Source organism: Dendropsophus ebraccatus, chromosome 7 (assembly GCF_027789765.1).
Source record: "Dendropsophus ebraccatus isolate aDenEbr1 chromosome 7, aDenEbr1.pat, whole genome shotgun sequence".
NCBI classification, from domain to species: domain Eukaryota; kingdom Metazoa; phylum Chordata; class Amphibia; order Anura; family Hylidae; genus Dendropsophus; species Dendropsophus ebraccatus.
Genome location: NC_091460.1, coordinates 39,397,326 through 39,413,456, shown reverse-complemented (window position 1 = coordinate 39,413,456; position 16,131 = coordinate 39,397,326). Strand labels below are relative to the sequence as shown.

Genomic DNA, 16,131 nt, shown 5'->3' with positions numbered 1-16,131 from the left:
AAGATTTCAATATGGGGTAAATTATGGGGGTTTCTAGTATACAGGCCTGTAAAATATACTCCAAAACTGAACTGGTTGCTAAAGAATTTCAGAGTTTGAAATTTTCATGAAAATTTTGAAAATTTCTTCTAAACATTTACGGCCACTAACATCATAAAAAAAGTAAAAGCATGTTCACTAAATGCTGCCAATATAAAGTAGACATGTTAAAGATATGAATTAATAAATAATTTATGTAGTGTTACTATTTTTCTTATTGGCAGAGAATTTCAAATGTAGAGAAATGTTATTTTTTTTTTTCATTTTCACAACATTTTGGAGTTTTTCAAAAAAAAAAAAAATCTAAAAAGGTATAAACCCAAATTTAACACTAAAAAAGTAGAATATGTCACAAAAAACCAAACAAACAATCTTGAAATCACAAGGAATGGTAAAAGCATTCCAAAGTTATTGATGCATAAAGTGACACGTCATATTTGAAAAATGTAGCCATGTCATAAATGCCAAAACTGGCTGTGTCCCTAAGGGGTTGGGGCCAGTTCACACGGAGGAAAGTGTTCCGGGCGAAAAAGTGTGCTTGAGGAATTCTGCATGAACATTTTATCAAGTTCATTAATTTTTTTCAATTGCGCACTGAATTTCCGTGAGTATTCCGCGCTGAAAAATTTCAGAAAAATTTCAATGGGATTCTGCCAGCGGATTCCGGTGTGTGAACTGCAGAGTGCAAATTCCATTAAACTCAATGGAATTTGGCTCTGCACTATATTTTCAGGCGGAATTTTCAGTGAGGAATCAGAGCTGAAATTCATTGCTGATTCCTCAGTGTGAACTGGCCCTTAAAGGTACCATGTGTCTCCTTGTCCTAACAGCTATCTATCTGTCTGTGCTTCTAGGACAGGCAGAATAGTGTGGTGTCAAAGAGGCCAGGGGAAATAAGGAGGCGTTACAGCTCTCAACTTTTCAGGAGCCCAGGAACGCCTTGCTGACTTTTTTTTTTTTTTTTTTTTTACCGGAGAATAAAAGCATTTTCCAAAGCATATGGAAGCAGCTGATAAATACAAGGAATTTTTTTTTTAAATAGATGTAATTTAAATTACTGGCACCAGGTTATTTCAAACCTTTTTTCTCTGAAGTACCCCTTTAAGGGAGGTCCAAGGTTTCCTAAATTTGCCCCACAGTTCTTTCAGCATACAGGACATTGCTTATTTGCTTGAGTTAATGGATTAAAGTCTGATTTGCTGGGTCCTGATACAAGAACATCACTTGCCTGTCATCTCAGACGCTAAATGTGAATATGAAACTCTCCAAAACATGTCTCTGGCAACAGGTCGGCTCCAAACTTGTGACGTTTATACTAAAAACGTTGTCTATCAGTGTGGACGTTTGGATTTCCGGTTTTTCCTCCCTCTAAACCCTGGTAAGAATGTACACCTGCAGCTTGGGATGGATCACCCGATTTTCACCTCTATTGTAAACCTGAATGACTGAGTGGCAAATCAAAGGATCATATAAAAGAACACAATAGTATGGATGACAATCATGGACTGATAAAGCATGAATCTGCTTGTCCAGGAGTGGGGTACTCCAGCAAGAAAAAAAAATTTTTTAATGGCAACTGGTGCCAAAAAGTTATACAGATTTTTAAAAATCGAAAGTCTTCCAGTACTTATCAGCTGCTGTATGTCCTGCAAGAAGTGGTGTACTCTCTCTAGTCTGACACAGTGCTCTCTGTTGCCACCTCTGTCCATGTCAGGAACTGTCCAGAGCAGGAGAGGTTTTCAATGGGGATTTACTACAGCTCTGAACAGTACCTGTCACAGCAGAGAGAACTGAGTCAGATGGGAAAGAATACGCCACTTCCTGCAGGACATACAGCAGCTGATACCTATGGGAAGACTGGAGTTTTTTTTTTAAATAGAAGTCATTTAATAATTTATATAACTCCATTTTGTTTCCCTAGAGTACCCCTTTATTAAGACAAAGCTGCTTTATCTCAAAAACAGCGCCACACCTGTTCATTGACTGTCTGGTAGCGCATTCGAATCCCTTAGAAAATTGTAGACAGCTATATATTAATCACAATCCTGGTCGTCCCTGTTCACAAAATCCTGTGGTTGCATGTGAGCCATGTAGCTGCTGTTCATCCATGTCAGATGGGATACATAGTGTAATACAGAGCTCCTTATCACTGGATTATAGAATAGAGGCCCTTTCATCTATTATCTCCATATGTTGTTTATAGGAAGAAAAACCCTTCCTCGAGCAGATCTATCATCACCTTGGTAGAGCACAGCCATGTGTTTGCTTAGTGACCACAGTCCATATAGGCAGCACAGCTTCTTCAGGACGGGCTGCAATGGCCGGGGTGTACTGGAGTCATGGGTATGATCATAGTATCTCCGGAGGACTGTGTGCTCAATGAATGCCAAGGCCAAGGAGCGACAGTAATATGCCTGGAAGAAGGAACAAGAATTAGCCCAACATACATAAATTGCATTATATACCCTAATAGGAGAAATGTGACATTACATAAAATTTTTTCTTAGTCTTTCTGCATCTCTCTGTACCTGGCTGTTATTTCTGGCCTCAAAGTCACTGGCAGCTCTTTGCTTCTCCTGCTGGAGTTTATGAAGGCTTTCTCGGAGCAGGTAGCAGACCAACCATTTGTAAGCATCCAGAACGACTAAAAACAAGAACATAGTATACATATATTACTATAGTCAATACAAAGAATACAGTGGTACATCTGATACTTAGTAAGGCTCAACTCACTATACAACTTTCTCAGTGGTTTTCATCTTCTATAGGCTCTGAGAGGGAGATTTATCAAACATAGCAACCAATCAGATTCCACTTTTCATTCCTCACAGACTCTTTGGAAAATGAAAGGTGGAATCTGATTGGTTGTTAGGGGTAACTGAGCCAGTTTCACTTTACACCATGTTTTATAAATCTCCCCCTATACTTCTAAGTGTCACAGGTGGAGACTAGTTACTATGATGTCTCACATACAGCACACAGACACAAGTGAATAATCTGGTCCTCTATTTTTGTCACACACTCAGCATACAGTATATAACAAAGCAGTATTGAGCTGTGTAGCTGTCTCTCAGGTGACTAGAAGCTGCGGCATCTCTGTAGGTCCCTACCTCTCTTTCACTCTGTGCTGTTCCTCCCTCCTCCTCTCTCCATAGACCTTTACAGGCGGCAACTGAAACCTGATCCCTCAGGTTTCAGGTAAGCGAGCACCAATCTGCTTCTTCAGCATTCGCTTACAGAGCCTATTAGATGACTCGATGACCACATGGCAAGCGATGTCCGTGCAGCCAGTGGCATAGCTACCATAGAGGCAGGATATGCAGCTGCTATGGGGTCCTGCAGGAGGGAGACCCGGTGAAAAAAGGTAAGAGACATCCTATGTACTACTGCTTAACCCCTTATGTACTGCAGTGTGTAAGTGACCCTATGTTTACTTACACGCTGCAACACAAAAAAGGGTTAACAAGCAGAAGACAAACGGATCTCTGCTTCACTGCAGTCAGGGGTCATCAGTGCACCATCAGTAACGCAGACATACGTGAGGTGGGGCCCTTACAATTTTTTTTCTATGGGGCCCTGTGAATCCTAGCCTTGCCCCTGCGTGCAGCCTTTGCTTTATCCAGCCATCAGCCATACATCCAGTGGCAGATAATTTTAAAACATGTTAAAAGACAACAACAGCCAACAGCTGATCGCTGTCTCTATTGGTACAGGCCACGGTTTCTGCCATGAGGCAGAGTGAGCTTTCTGCCTCAGGCAGCAGATTCTTTGCTCCACTAGGGGGCGGCACAATCCCTTACTTTCACTGCAGGAACAGCACCAGGCACCCCTGCCTCCTCAGGCCCCTCTGCCTCCTCCTCAGCCCCCCTCTCCATAGCTCCATGACCGACAGCCTTGTCACTGGGGGTGTCTGTCTCCTAGCTGCTGGCTGTCTGTGTCGGAGCAGACAGCAGGGGGAGGGAGGCCCAGCACCACATCAGAGCCCACACAGCAGGTATGACTGGAAGCTGTGTGTGCCCTGTCCCCTCCCATACAGCCTCATCTCCTGACCCCTTCACTGCTGGCCTGGGATGTGACATCTGCTAGAGAGGAGACAGATACAGGAGGTTAGTTTGTGTGTGTGTGTGTGTGTGTGTGTTTGTGGGTATAAATGTGTGTGTGTGTGTGTGTGTGTGTATATATGTGTGTGTGTGTGTGTGTATATATATATATATGTGTGTGTGTATCTAATCTGCCCTGTATGTACAGCACATGTGCCCTGTATAAGTATGGAGTGATATTAGTAGCTGAGCCCAGTCAATACCCGGGTTGCCCGCTGCTATCTGTCACCAGTGACTGGCATTCTGTTGTGTTATTAGCGCCCCCACAGCCTGTACACACATTCACCTTGCTGGGGAAGCAATAGGAAATCCCTAGATGCCATAGTTATAGCTGCACACTGCAATACATACCGTAAGAATTAGTATACACTACTTACATTATTAGCGCAGTGTACTGTAAAAAGATGTAAAAAAATTAATCCACTGTATAAAAAATAAAAATCACTACTTTTCAAATAAAAAAATGTAAACAAGGATATATATATATATATATATATATATATATATATATATATATATATATATTATATATAAAACTATGAGTGTATGTTCACACTATGGAATATGTTCGGAAAATTTCAAACAGAGACAGACAGTGCGGCAGACTCCACTTGAAGTTCCACCTGTCCCATTGACTCAATGATATTCTCCAGGTCAATTTTTGGGCAGACGGCGGATTGAGCTTGAGAATATCATTGAGTCAATGGGACCAGATGAACTTATTACAGAAAGGCTTATCCTTCTGTCCAGTGGGTCGATATAACACTTTCCAATTGGATATGGATTTGCACAGACTTTTTAGGAATATCCGTTTAAAGACTCATTTTTCTACCCATGAGAGTGGAGAATCAGCCTCAGCGGACAGTCAGGTGTTAAGTCCACACAGTTTTGGACTAAGGGTTAAAAGCCAATATAATCCTCCAAAGTTTTATCATCCGACTGAAACTTATATACATTTTGTCCAAAATGAAATGGAGAAGTTTATGGAGGATGTTGCTCGGTTTGAATTTGATGTCCATCATAACCTGTCCAAGAAAGAGAAATCTACTCTCCGAGAGCTGGCAAATGACTCCGAGATTACAATTAAACCGGCCAACAAAGGCGGGTCCATTGTTGTAATGGACACTAGTACCTATGACATGGAAGTCATGCGCCAGCTCTCGGATTGCGATACATATGAGAGGTTACAGGGTAATCCCCTGTTGGGAATATAAAGAAAAATCGAGAATGTGATACAATGCTATGTTGGTAGGAATGTGATAGACACCAAAATGGCTAATTATTTACGAGTAGAACATCCCGTAACTCCAGTTTTTTATATCCTGCTGAAGGTACATAAAACCTTAATTAACCCTCCAGGAAGACCTATAGTGGCCTCTATGGACTCTGTCCTGACTCCACTATCTAAGAGTCTTGATAGGGTATTGACACCCTTGGTGAAACTTACAAAATCATATTTAGTCGATACATCTGACTTTCTGACGGCAGTGAGGGATTTGACGGACATTAAAAAGGAGGACTGGTTGGTGACGATTGACATGACAAGTTTATACACATCTATTGAACATCTGAAGGGGCGTAGATCAACTGAATGGCTATTAGATCAGAGCACATATTCTGCTGATCAGAAAAGTTTTTTCCTGGACCTTTTGGAATTAGTTCTTTATGAGAACTACTTTATGTACAAAAATGACTATTACTTGCAGAAGAGGGGATCCGCGATGGTCTCGAATGTGGCCCCCCCATATGCAAACGCCTATATGGCATATTTTGAAGAGCATTTTGTGTATAACCATCCTTTATTTCAGTCATACGCCAAAATATGGCGAAGATTTATTGACGATATAGTTTGCATATGGGGTGGGCCACATGAGACCCTGATGATGTTTGTTGAACATATTAACTCTATTACTTGTGAAAATAGAATTGCTGAAATGTAGCAGAGATTTAGGGAAAGGGGCTATCCTGAGAGAGTGCTAGAGGAAGCCAGTGGTACATCAGACTTGAGCATGGCCGTTAGACGAGAGACTACTCATAATAGAATATCCTTCGTTAAAGAGTTTCATCCCTTGAGCTATAAGGTTGACCAAATAGTTAGGAGACATTGGCACATCCTAACACAGGCATATCCTAATGTGGAAGAGTTCAGAAGTCCCCCTCTAATATGCAATAAGAGAGCCCCGAATTTAAGGAACACCTTAGTCAGAGCAGAATGTCGGGTACCTAATATGAGTGACAGACAGAGTACATTAGCTCCAGGAAAACACGGTACATATCCATGTCTCCGCTGTGCTCAGTGCAGCAATGTGGTTAAAGGAAAAAATTTTCTACCACCCTCAAACAGGTAAAGCATTTGAGATAAAGGGATACCACACGTGTGACACCAAGAATGTCATATATTTAATTAAGTGTCCGTGTGGTAAACTTTATATTGGTGAAACGATGCAAGCCATTAAGAACAGGATTTCAAAACATAAATCCACAATCAGGTGCGGTAATACATTACTTTCTTTACCACAACATTTTAGAGACTGCCATCACAATGTGTCACAGCTTCAATTTCAGGTGATAAAGTTTTTCCCCCCCGAAGAGGAGGTGATATAAAAACATTGTTACGCCGCAGAGAGGCCTTTTGGATACATACTCTCCGGACTCTCGAACCAAGAGGGTTAAATCGAGAGTATGAATTGTCAGGGATTATGTGATTTTATAGAGGGTTTGTGCTATCCATTTGATTATTATTGCTAAGAGTATTTGCATCTTTTGTATTTTTGTGTTTTTTGTAAATTTTTGTACTTTTGTATTTTTGCATTTTTGTACTTTTGTATTTCTAATATTTATGTCTTTTTATCTTCTAGATTACTATTATAGACTAAGTGGATTGGTGGTAGGACCTTTTATCATTCTTATACTAAATATTATATATTAATGTTGTTGTACTAACATATTTATGTGTCTGTAGCCCTTGGCGTATGCCTGTTGAATGTATATGGAGTTACGCGAACTGGAGAGAATGGAACGGCTGCACATCCTATCTATGGCTGATACTAATGCCGCTTGGCCTATATTAAAAATCAACACCAGAGTGTCTGTATATGAATAGATCAAGCCATATTGCCCCATGTACCACCGCGCAGGTTCTCTGGTCCACACGGGTCCCTACGCTAACTCCACACCGTGTCGGTCAGCGACCGCCAACCCCGCAAACCGTGCACATGCAGGGAAGGGAGGCCATGGAACGGCCCTGCAACCCCAATGTCACAGGACCAGACCCAAAAAGCCCCACCAAAACCCAGCCAGCACCACCGGCGGGGAAGGCTGCCCCCAAACGACACAAGTATGGATATGGTATTACACTTACCATTGCTGCTCTCACAGAATGGGGAAGACATAAGGTCCAGACATGTGAGCACAGGCATATCCTGCTAATTTTGGTCATGTGGGTCTTATAAAGGAGTGCTAGCTGTTCAGAGAGGGAGAACTGTGAAACACGAACTGGAGAGAATGGAATGGCTGCGCATCCCATCTATGGCTGATACTAATGCCGCTTGGCCTATATTAAAAATCAACACCAGAGTGTCTGTATATGAATAGATCAAGCCATATTGCCCCGTGTACCACCGCGCAGGTCCTCTGGTCCACACGGGTCCCTACGCTAAGAGCCTGTTCACACTTGTGTTGCTTGGCGTCCACTTTTTCCGCCGGTGGCGCCTGCGGGGTCCGGGGGAGCCCTTTAGGGTCTGGTCCTGTGACAATAGGGTTGCAGGGCCATTCGGTGGCTCCCCTTCTCTGCTTGCGCACATTTTTCGGGGATTGTGGTCACTGACGTGGTACATGCACGTGGTACATGAGGCAATATGGTTTGGCCAAATTGTATACTAACTTCTGATGTTGGTTTTAAATGTAGCTGAATAAGCTTTCGTGTCAGCCATGGGTGCGATGTGCAGCCATTTCTGTCTTTTTGGCTTGTGCATATTATATGGAGTTACGACTTACTTTTGTTGTACTTTGTTTGTCTAGTTGACATTGAACACAACTGCATGGCTCTCGGATTTCATCACTATGAACTCTTGTTAATTGGTATCCATCGCAAGTGATGTCGTCACACAGAGCGCCGATCGACGCACACAGCACGTCATCTAGAGGCGCCATTTATGTATAAGTATAGTCATTGTTTCAGTATGTATTAGGCAGTTGATAAAGGCAATTGTGCCGAAACGCGTTCTGCCCGACTGTATCGCGTGCACCTCGTCTTGATAATAAACGCACCTTGCAAGCTCATCGTTGTGTGTGCCGGGAATTCCTGTGTATGTTCCGATAGTCTGTCCGCGTGCACCACGTGGCGGAGTGCCGACATTGAAGGTGACTAATGGGACAGATGGAACTTCGAGCAGATTCCGCCACACGGCCTAAACTGGCCGTATTCCATAGTGTGAACATACCCTGAAACTATAGAAACTATATATATCTATAGAAATAGCTAAACTAAACAAAAACTACATTACTTCTCTGCACGGTGAATGCCATAAAAAGAATATATTTGTGCAAAATATTCACTATTGGTATATATGTGCTGTATATTGCTGCTAGTATATATCTATGTATGTACATATCTGTTTATGTAGTAGTGGGCTACCTAGATTTCTTTACTACTGATTGTTAATTTGGGGGGGGGGAGGGGCATTTCATTTCTCGCCTCAGGCAGCAGAAAACCTAGAATAGGCCCTGGTACAGGCCATATTGGAGACACTTGTTTTCTTCTATACAGACAAGGCAACAGGCTTTATGGTAACTGCAATGAATAGCACTGGTCTTCAAAAAGCAATGGAGTATAATCCCTTCTCTTTAGGTGAGAGATCAGCAGGGGTGATGTACGCAGAGTATAGATAAGCAAACCTCAAGCATGCTCGAGTTTGTTTAAACCCAAGCGTGCAGCATTTGATTTCCAGTGGCTGAAGAAGTTGGATGTAGTTTTAAGGCTGCCTGGAAAACATGGATACAGCCATAAGTCACAGGGTGTATCTATGTTTTCCAAGACTCTCTAGGGCTGCATCCAACTTCTTCAGCCACCAGTAATCAAATGCTGCTTGCTGAGTGCGCTTGAGGTTTGCTCATCTGTAAAACAGAGCCTTAACCGTGTAGATAATGTATATTTTTATTATCCTGCCTTATCAAGGCCTCTGGTAGTATAAGGGGGCAGTCCTCTGCTCACTCTGTCCCAGTCTACACAACAAAGCTGATAACCGAATCTCAGCGAACGGCAGCCAAACCAAACCAGCTAGGCCAAACCTGAAATATTTTATGTCTGTAACTCTTATAAATAAAGTTACAGACATACAACCAAGTTCCTCAAAGTAAACCTGTAGATGCTCGCCACCTGTTTCCCAATTATAACTACAACCAAATAAATAGCAAGTAAAAAATAATATATAAAAGTCAGAGGGTTTTCCTGCCAGGACTTCGAGAGTTTCTGTTCCACTGATGTAATCACCAGTCAGCGTTGTATAATACGGGCACTAAACCGCCATTACACTGCTGTGACGGCTCAGTGTTTCCATCAAAACAACATAACAAGCGCAGGTCGAGGACATTGTGTTAATCAGGGGAATGCAATGTTACTTAGCATGACTGAATACAATCCATTAAGTGCATGAATAGAGTATAAGAAGCTTACTGCATGCTGCTGCCATCTCTGCTCTGGGCATTAGACAAGCTCACAGTTTCCTCAAGGGAGGTTCCATGGCTAAGATGTATTATGGAACTAACAGGACCTGGGTTACTGTGCTTCAGCAGCCACAGCCCGCACAGCTCTGGGAGTCGGGTCGTGACATCACCAGGTTATCCAGGAAGTGACATCACCATGTTATCCAGGAAGTGACATCACCATGTTATCCGGGAAGTGAAGCCTTGATGCAGTAGTAAGTGCAGGGAAAAAAGCACTTTATAAGCATTTCCCGTAATAAGTGTGTATTGGGAATTTCTATAACTTTAAGGGGGCAATACAATACTTTAATAAAAATTTTTTGCCGGACTTCTCCTTTAAATAAAGAAACTATATTAGATATGAAAAGGTTTTACCAGAAGGTAAAATGCAGCCTGGTACAAGTCTGAGCATTGGTGGAGTCTGATAATAACTCTGCAATAGCATACAGATATTCCCATAGATGTATAGAAATGAGGTATTATAACATTTTTAAAAACCTACAGCGTCAATCATCTGGTCCGGCTTCTGAGATACCTAGCAATCACTAAAATATAGCCAGCAATGCATTTCCTGCAGATGAATGTAGAAAGCCAGCCAGAGACTTCTTTGACCTTTTCTAGGGCACTGGTGTTGCAAAACTACAATTCCCATCATGCCTAGACAGCCAAAGCTTTAGGTTTAGCTGTCCAGGCATGATGGGAATTGTAGTTTAGTAACAGCTGGAGGGCGACAAGTTTAATCCACCTGTTTTAGGGCATAAGACCATAGACTGGCCTAATGGCACAACCCCTTCTACATGTACATAATAAGAACTCATGTTTCCTTCTTTTGATATTTTACCGGCAATAACTTTATGCCCAAGCAGAATGTACTGTGTTTTTTATATTGGGAACACACTGTCCTTTGTTTTGGCTGCACGTTAGGATAAATATTCTTTTATGTCATTTCTGTATTATTAGGATGGGGAAGAAGAAAACAAGAAAAGTTTGTGTTTAATTACAGAATAAGTAACTGCGGACATATAATTTCTATTATTTTACAGTTAATACTAATAGTATGGCTTTACAGAACAATATTACATTTACTATTAGTAACATTTTATTTGAATTTTTTTTTAAGTTTCTTAAAGCGGTTATTGGACAACTAAACCTTTTATTAGCTGTCTAATACATGAACATATTTTGGTAAATAAAAAGTTATTTTATTACTAGAGATGAGCGAACCGGGTTCGGGTTCGAGTCGATCCGAACCCGTTTGTTCGGTATTTGATTAGCGTTGGCTGCTGAACTTGGATAAAGCTCTAAGGTTGTCTGGAAAACATGGATATAGTCAATGACTATATCCATGTTTTCCACATAGCCTTAGGGCTTTATCCAAGTTCAGCAGCCACCGCTAATCAAATGCCGAAAGTTCGGGTTGGGATCGACTCGAGCATGCTCCAGGTTCGCTCATTTCTATTTATTACATTTCTGGGGTCATTCATTCTTTCATTCTAATTCTGATAAAAATTGTCTGCTCTCGTGTCTTCAGCCTAAAGTTCTGTCTAATGTACACCCTGTAATGGACTTCCTGTTCCTGTGTACAAGACACTCTAGCTGGGAATTCAGCCAACTCGCTCTCCCACTAAACTTTCCTGACTATAAAATTTCCCACAAGGTGGGAGGGACATGTAGTTGACTGAATACCAGGCTAGAGTGTCTTTTCTACAAACTAACAGGAAGTCTGCTACAAGATGTATACCAGATTGGACGTTGGGATAAGTACAACACAGTTTACACCAAGAGAAAAAAGGAAACATGAAAAACCCCAGGAAGGTAATAAAATAACTTTATTTACCAATATATATTCCTTTATTAGACAATTAATAATAGGTTTAAAGGGGTATTTCACTCAAACGTAACTTTTCATATCTTGCTGCCCATGGTGAGGCTAACAATTCATTCCATACTGGTTACTATCTATTCAGTCACCTTTCCCCAGTTCTGCTGAAAACACAAAAATCTGTGTGTGAGCTTTTCTTTCTGTCCTACTCCCTTCCAAGAGGGCTGATGTAAACATGTCCCAGGCAGGCTTTATCTGAAACTTTGTAGCTTCCGTGTAATGCTGGGAGGGTCAAGATGCTCATTGTGATTAATCCTTCAGCTATTACAAAGTTGCTACAAAGTTACAGATAGGAACTTATTTATATTAGCTTTCTCAGAAGGGGGTGGGGGTGGAGAGAAAAGCTCACACACAGTTTTTTGTGTCTTGAGCACAAAGCAGCGGCTCAGAATGCAATGTTACTTAGCATGACTGAATACAATCCATTAAGTGCATGAATAGAGTATAAGAAGAGTACTGCATGCTGCTGTCATCTCTGCTCTGGGCATTAGACAAGCTCACAGTTTCCACAAGGGAGGTGGCAGGTTCCATGTCTAAGATGTATTATTGAACTAACAGGACCAGGGTTACTGTGCTCCAGCAACCACAGCCCGCACAGCTCTTGGAGTCGGGTCGTGACATCACCATTTTATCCAGAAAGTGACATCACCATGTTATCCAGGAAGTGAAGCCTTGATACAGTAGTAAGTGCAGGGAAAAAAGCACTTTATAAGCATTTCCCGTAATAAGTGTATATTGGTGATTTGTATAATTTTTGGGGGGCAATACAGTACTTTAATAAAAATTTTCGCCGGACTTCTCCTTTAACAAAAGAGACTATATTAGGTATGAAAAGGTTTTACTAGAAGGGATGATGCCATACCTGGCTTTATAAATAAAAATACAGCCTGGTACAAGTCTGAGCATTGGTGGAGTCTGATAATAAACATTGCAATAGTGTACAGATATTCCCATAGATGAATAGAAATTAGGTATTATAACATTTTTAGAGAAAAGCTCACACGCAGTTTTTTGTGTCTTCAGCACAAAGCAGCAGCTCAAAACTGGGGGAGGGAGACTGATTAGATAATAACAAGTCTGGAAGGAATTGTTAGTCTCACCATGGGCAGCAGCAAATGAAAAGTTATGTATGAGTGGAATACCCCTTTAATTGTGTAATTTGACACATATGTAGACATGGGTGGGGGAGTAAAAACATAATTTTCCTTCACTTCCAAAATGGCCAACTATGGCTCCTGTTTCCAGCATGCATTGGAAGATCAGTTTTGGAGCACACATAATCCTATGCAGTTGGGGTCCTGTACCGTATGCATAAAAGCAGACTATTGGAGTATACTTCCAAAGTGTATCTGGAACCTAAGCTACTATATAGAGAACTAATGGTCTGAATATCGGCCCAGGCAATAAAGTATATGATATAGCAGAACCTGGAGTGCAATACATTAGCACATGGTTCCTAAATCACAGATAATTCATCTGAGTATTTACATGGACCAAATTATCCCTTGTGGCAGCGATTCAGGGACCAGATTGTCATTGCTAATAACTCTGGCTCACAAACCAGGTCGTTCTCCCTGTAAATGTCAGACTAATAGACTCCACCATTGCCGTGTATACGTCTGCGGTGAGACACGTATACGTTCTCCTTCACCAAATGGTTCCTTCAGTTCACAGCCCATAATGTTTATTGACAATTAAAAATGAGAGACCCAGACGATTATTACAATAATTCAATTGAATGTTCTGGAATGGAAAGTGCTCTATATATCGATGGGCCGACAAGCTGTGTGAGTCTTGGACTGAATATAAGTACAATACAATATAAAGCTTTGGCAAGGCCAGAACTATAGAAATAATTTGATGGATTCCAATTAAATTTCCATCTTTTGTTTCCATAGAATGTCATTCCACATGCTAAAAATAAGTGCAAAATATTACAGTGAAAGGCAGATTATATGTTATACCTGAAATTAACACTAAGCCTAGAAGTTAATAAAAGGGGCTCGTCAACATCCTGGGAAATCTGGCAGAGAAGCAGGAGTCCATCACACATTGACTTTGGCTTGTGTGTCAGGGGTAGGAAGTAGTTTAATTTACTTTTATAGATTTTTTTATGTAGTTAAAGGGGTATTATAATACCAGAAAATAAATTATATTATTTGGATAATAATAAGTTATATATACAGAACTTCCCCAATTTACTTTCTGTAATAATCCTTAACAGTTTTCAAGATTCTTGGCTGTGACAAAAAAAGAAATGTTGCAAAAGAGATTGGAGCTACACTGGGATTTTGGATGAGGGGCTGTCACTGGACCGCCATGTGTCATATCTAATGAAAGTAACCTCACAGTTGCAAGAGACTCCATCTTGGAAAAATTTCTTGCAACTCCTTGGTTGCGGTCACGTTATTACCCCATTTACTTACATTAAAGGGGAAGTCCAGATAAGGAAAACTTGTTTTCTATTAACAGTACATTAAAAGTTATACAGATGTGTCTATACAATGTATTACCGTATCTGTGCCGTTCTGCCACACTGGTAGCTGATAAAAATCAAGGAAGTGAAGAAAAATGACCTCTGTGCCAATTCACATTGTCTCCTGCTCCCACTGCTCTCCCACTTTAGGAGACAAATATTCCATGCCACTGTCTCACATTGCGTGTGTTTGCTGAGCATAGGCTGATGATGCAGACAGGGGGCAGGGCGTGATGTCACAGGAGGCTTGGCTGGATCCCCCAATCCCCTGAGTGATTCAGCATTTCTGACCGGCCAGAAGCAGCTGCTGCACTGAGGGCTCAACTTTAAAGATAAAAGATGCTTGATCATAATATGTGTGAGGAAATGAAAAGAAAAAAAAATAATTCAAAAAGTTCTTTACTTTATTCCAATACAGGTAGAGAATACAGTGTGCTATGTGGTGTTATGGGTAGAGAATACAGCGTGCTGTGTGGTGTTACAGGCAGAGAATACAGCGTGCTATGTGGTGTTATGGGTAGAGAATACATTGTGCTGTGTGGTGTAACAGGTAGAGAATACAGTGCTGTGTGGTGTTACAGATAGAGAATACAGTGCTGTGTGGTGTTACAGGTAGAGAATACAGTGTGCTGTGTGGTGTTACAGGTAGTAACTGTGTGCTGTGTGGTGTTACAGGTAGAGAATACAGTGTGCTGTGTGGTGTTACAGGTAGAGAATACAGCGTGCTGTGTGGTGTTACAGGTAGTAACTGTGTGCTGTGTGGTGTTACAGGTAGAGAATACAGCGTGCTATGTGGTGTTACAGGTAGAGAATACAGCGTGCTATGTGGTGTTATAGGTAGAGAATACAGTGTGCTGTGTGGTGTTACAGGTAGAGAATACAGCGTGCTGTGTGGTGTTACAGATAGAGAATACAGTGTGCTGTGTGGTGTTACAGATAGAGAATACAGCGTGCTGTGTGGTGTTACAGGTAGTAACTGTGTGCTGTGTGGTGTTACAGGTAGAGAATACTGTGTACTGTGTGGTGTTACAGGTAGAGAATACAGCATGCTATGTGGTGTTATAGGTAGAGAATACAGCGCGCTGTGTGGGGTTACAGGTAGAGAATACAGTGTGCTGTGTGGTGTTACAGGCATACCTCCCAACTTTTGCAAAGAGCAAAGAGGGACATGTGCGCCGCGGTCCCCATAGCCACGCCCCCATAGCCACGCCCCCATAGCAAACCTCCATAGCCACGCCCCCATAGCAACCCTCCATAGCCACTCCCCTACAGTCACCACATGCTGCTGACTGAATAGTGCCCTATACAGTATCCAATCCCCCATTATAGTGCCCCACATAGTATACAATCCCCCATTATAGTGCCCCACATAGTAGCCAATCCCCCCATATAATGCCCCACATAGTAGCCAATCCCCCCATATAGTGCCCCACATAGTAGCCAATCCCCCCATATAGTGCCCACATAGTAGCCAATCCCCATATAGTGCCCCACATAGTAGCCAATCCCCTCATATATGCCCCACATAGTAGCCAATGCCCCCATATAGTGCCCCACATAGTAGCCAATGCCCCCATATAGTGCCCCACTTATTATCCAATCCCCCATATAGTGCCCCACATAGTAGCCAATGCCCCCATATAGTGCCCCACATAGTAGCCAATCCCCCATATATGCCCACATAGTAGCCAATCCCCCCATATATGCCCCACATAGTATCCAATCCCCCATATATTAGCCAATCCCCATATAGTGCCCCACATAGTAGCCAATCCCCATATAGTGCCCCACATAGTAGCCAATCCTCCATATATGCCCCACATAGTAGCCAATGCACCCATATAGTGCCCCACATAGTAGCCAATCCCCCATATATGCCCCACATAGTAGCCAATCCCCCCATATAGTGCCCCACATAGTAGCCAATCCCC

The 16,131-nt window shown here is 41.8% G+C and overlaps 1 protein-coding gene and 1 long non-coding RNA gene across 4 annotated transcripts in view; one reads left to right on the top strand and one right to left on the bottom strand.

Moving 5' to 3' along the window:
• The window catches only part of LOC138797342 (uncharacterized), a 70,359-nt gene extending 61,983 nt beyond the window's left edge, over nucleotides 1-8,376 (top strand). Inside the window, exons 3-4 of the long non-coding RNA XR_011363919.1 lie at nucleotides 6,998-7,026; nucleotides 8,160-8,376. This is a non-coding gene — a long non-coding RNA (uncharacterized lncRNA). The remainder of the gene's footprint in view (nucleotides 1-6,997; nucleotides 7,027-8,159) is intronic.
• Nucleotides 1-16,131, bottom strand: part of ACOX3 (acyl-CoA oxidase 3, pristanoyl) — a 70,415-nt gene that overhangs the window by 5,932 nt on the left and 48,352 nt on the right. For all 3 annotated transcript variants that reach the window (XM_069977363.1, XM_069977362.1, XM_069977365.1), the window contains exons 14-15: nucleotides 2,568-2,683; nucleotides 2,279-2,453 (exon numbers count right to left, since the gene is read on the bottom strand). In XM_069977363.1, the coding sequence (XP_069833464.1) occupies nucleotides 2,279-2,453; nucleotides 2,568-2,683 (291 nt within the window). The remainder of the gene's footprint in view (nucleotides 1-2,278; nucleotides 2,454-2,567; nucleotides 2,684-16,131) is intronic.